The sequence below is a fragment of the Trachymyrmex septentrionalis genome, unplaced genomic scaffold (genome assembly GCF_001594115.1).
Source record: "Trachymyrmex septentrionalis isolate Tsep2-gDNA-1 unplaced genomic scaffold, Tsep1.0 scaffold6, whole genome shotgun sequence".
Lineage (NCBI taxonomy): Eukaryota > Metazoa > Arthropoda > Insecta > Hymenoptera > Formicidae > Trachymyrmex > Trachymyrmex septentrionalis.
In genome coordinates, this window is record NW_017305778.1 from 3,388,335 (window position 1) to 3,389,815 (window position 1,481).

Genomic DNA, 1,481 nt, shown 5'->3' on the forward strand with positions numbered 1-1,481 from the left:
TACACAATGATTTAAGTGAAAGTTTTATGTAAATTTTTAATACACCTTTATATTGAACATATAATTTTAAATATAATATAAAATTTTTTTCTTATATTTTATTTTATGAAAAATGTAATAATTTATTCCAAGTTAAATATAAAAGCAATATTTTTTACTAATTTGCATTATTTATTTTGTTATTATTTACATTACTTTTTTTTATTATTTGTATTACAAAAAATATAATTAAGTTAATTTAAAGTTCAAATTTGAATTTAATGTAAATATTTTTAAGATAATAATGTAATATAAAATAATGCTTACCCGTGGTGTTTTGAAAATCGGTGGGAAGACTTCGGCAGCATTGAAAGATGTACAATAATAAAAAAAGCACAAATTGATGGATGTTAATGTGCATCATTCAAATTAGCGTCAACACCAACTCTCGTTATATCAGGACAACGCGACAACAGCTCTTTAGTAAAGACAATCTCGACAACCTCAGAGAGAACTCACAATGACTCTGGAATATGGAAAACCGCCACTTATATATACCTCGCGCCTGTACTGTACGAGACCACGCAAACGTTTCTTTCAAACTGAATATCTTCCATTAGGCGCTCGCGTGACTTGTACGTTTCTCACACAAAAATAACTTAATGAAAAATATAATTAGATTTTATTTCTGTCAATTCAACGTGTAGCAAATTAATTATTTATTGCATAGCATTGCATTAATATATATAAAAAAATAATTTCTTTGTTTAAGGAAAAGAATGATACATATAGTATGCGCAAAATATATACAAGAGAAATATTTTTAAAAATTTACAAATATTTCGATAAAATATCTACTATAATTTGAGCAATAAACACATCTCGTTGAAATTATTTGCTATTGAGCGATATTTTATATCCAGTTTAACATTTACCGTATCAAATTACTAAAGTACTAAAGTACTTTATGCGTATAGTATTGTGCCGATTCAATATGGTAACTCGACGTCGCTTCAATCCGCGGTCATTCAATGAACCTATTAACGCCACATAATTGACGCAAAGGCTAAGGCCGCGGATCAGAGGAGCCATTTTGTGGAAGTGGAGAAGCAAGGCGGGAGAATTACGCACGACCTGTCCGGACAAAGGTTAATTCATGCGAATACTCGGCGCATACGCTTGTCGAAGCGAGAAGTAATAGACAGCCGGTAACTTGAGAAATATTCGATTCCGTTCGACGTTTCATTAAACCGCTTAACGCCGCAGACTCCGCAACGCGACGAGATCTCGCCGGCAGCTGGAAAGAGATAGCGGGACCACTAGTTCTGAGAGAAGAGCGAAGAGAGGCGGGAACGTGGGAGGCGAGGTTGGGCGAGAGAAGTCGCGGAAGAGAATGAGAGACACGAGGCTCTCTCTTTACCGATTACCCAGCAGACAAATCCAGCGGTCTTTCGTCTCCGTCTCTAAATGTGATACTCAAGAAAATGGACATCACCCACATA

The 1,481-nt window shown here is 34.4% G+C and overlaps 1 protein-coding gene across 3 annotated transcripts in view; it reads right to left on the reverse strand.

The window, feature by feature from the left end:
• LOC108752304 (proclotting enzyme-like) overlaps positions 1-488 on the reverse strand; it is a 4,225-nt gene extending 3,737 nt beyond the window's left edge. For all 3 annotated transcript variants that reach the window (XM_018493047.1, XM_018493046.1, XM_018493045.1), the window contains exon 1: positions 307-488. In XM_018493047.1, the coding sequence (XP_018348549.1) occupies positions 307-403 (97 nt within the window). In that variant the 5' untranslated portion in view covers positions 404-488. The remainder of the gene's footprint in view (positions 1-306) is intronic.
• Between the last annotated feature and the right edge of the window lie 993 nt (positions 489-1,481).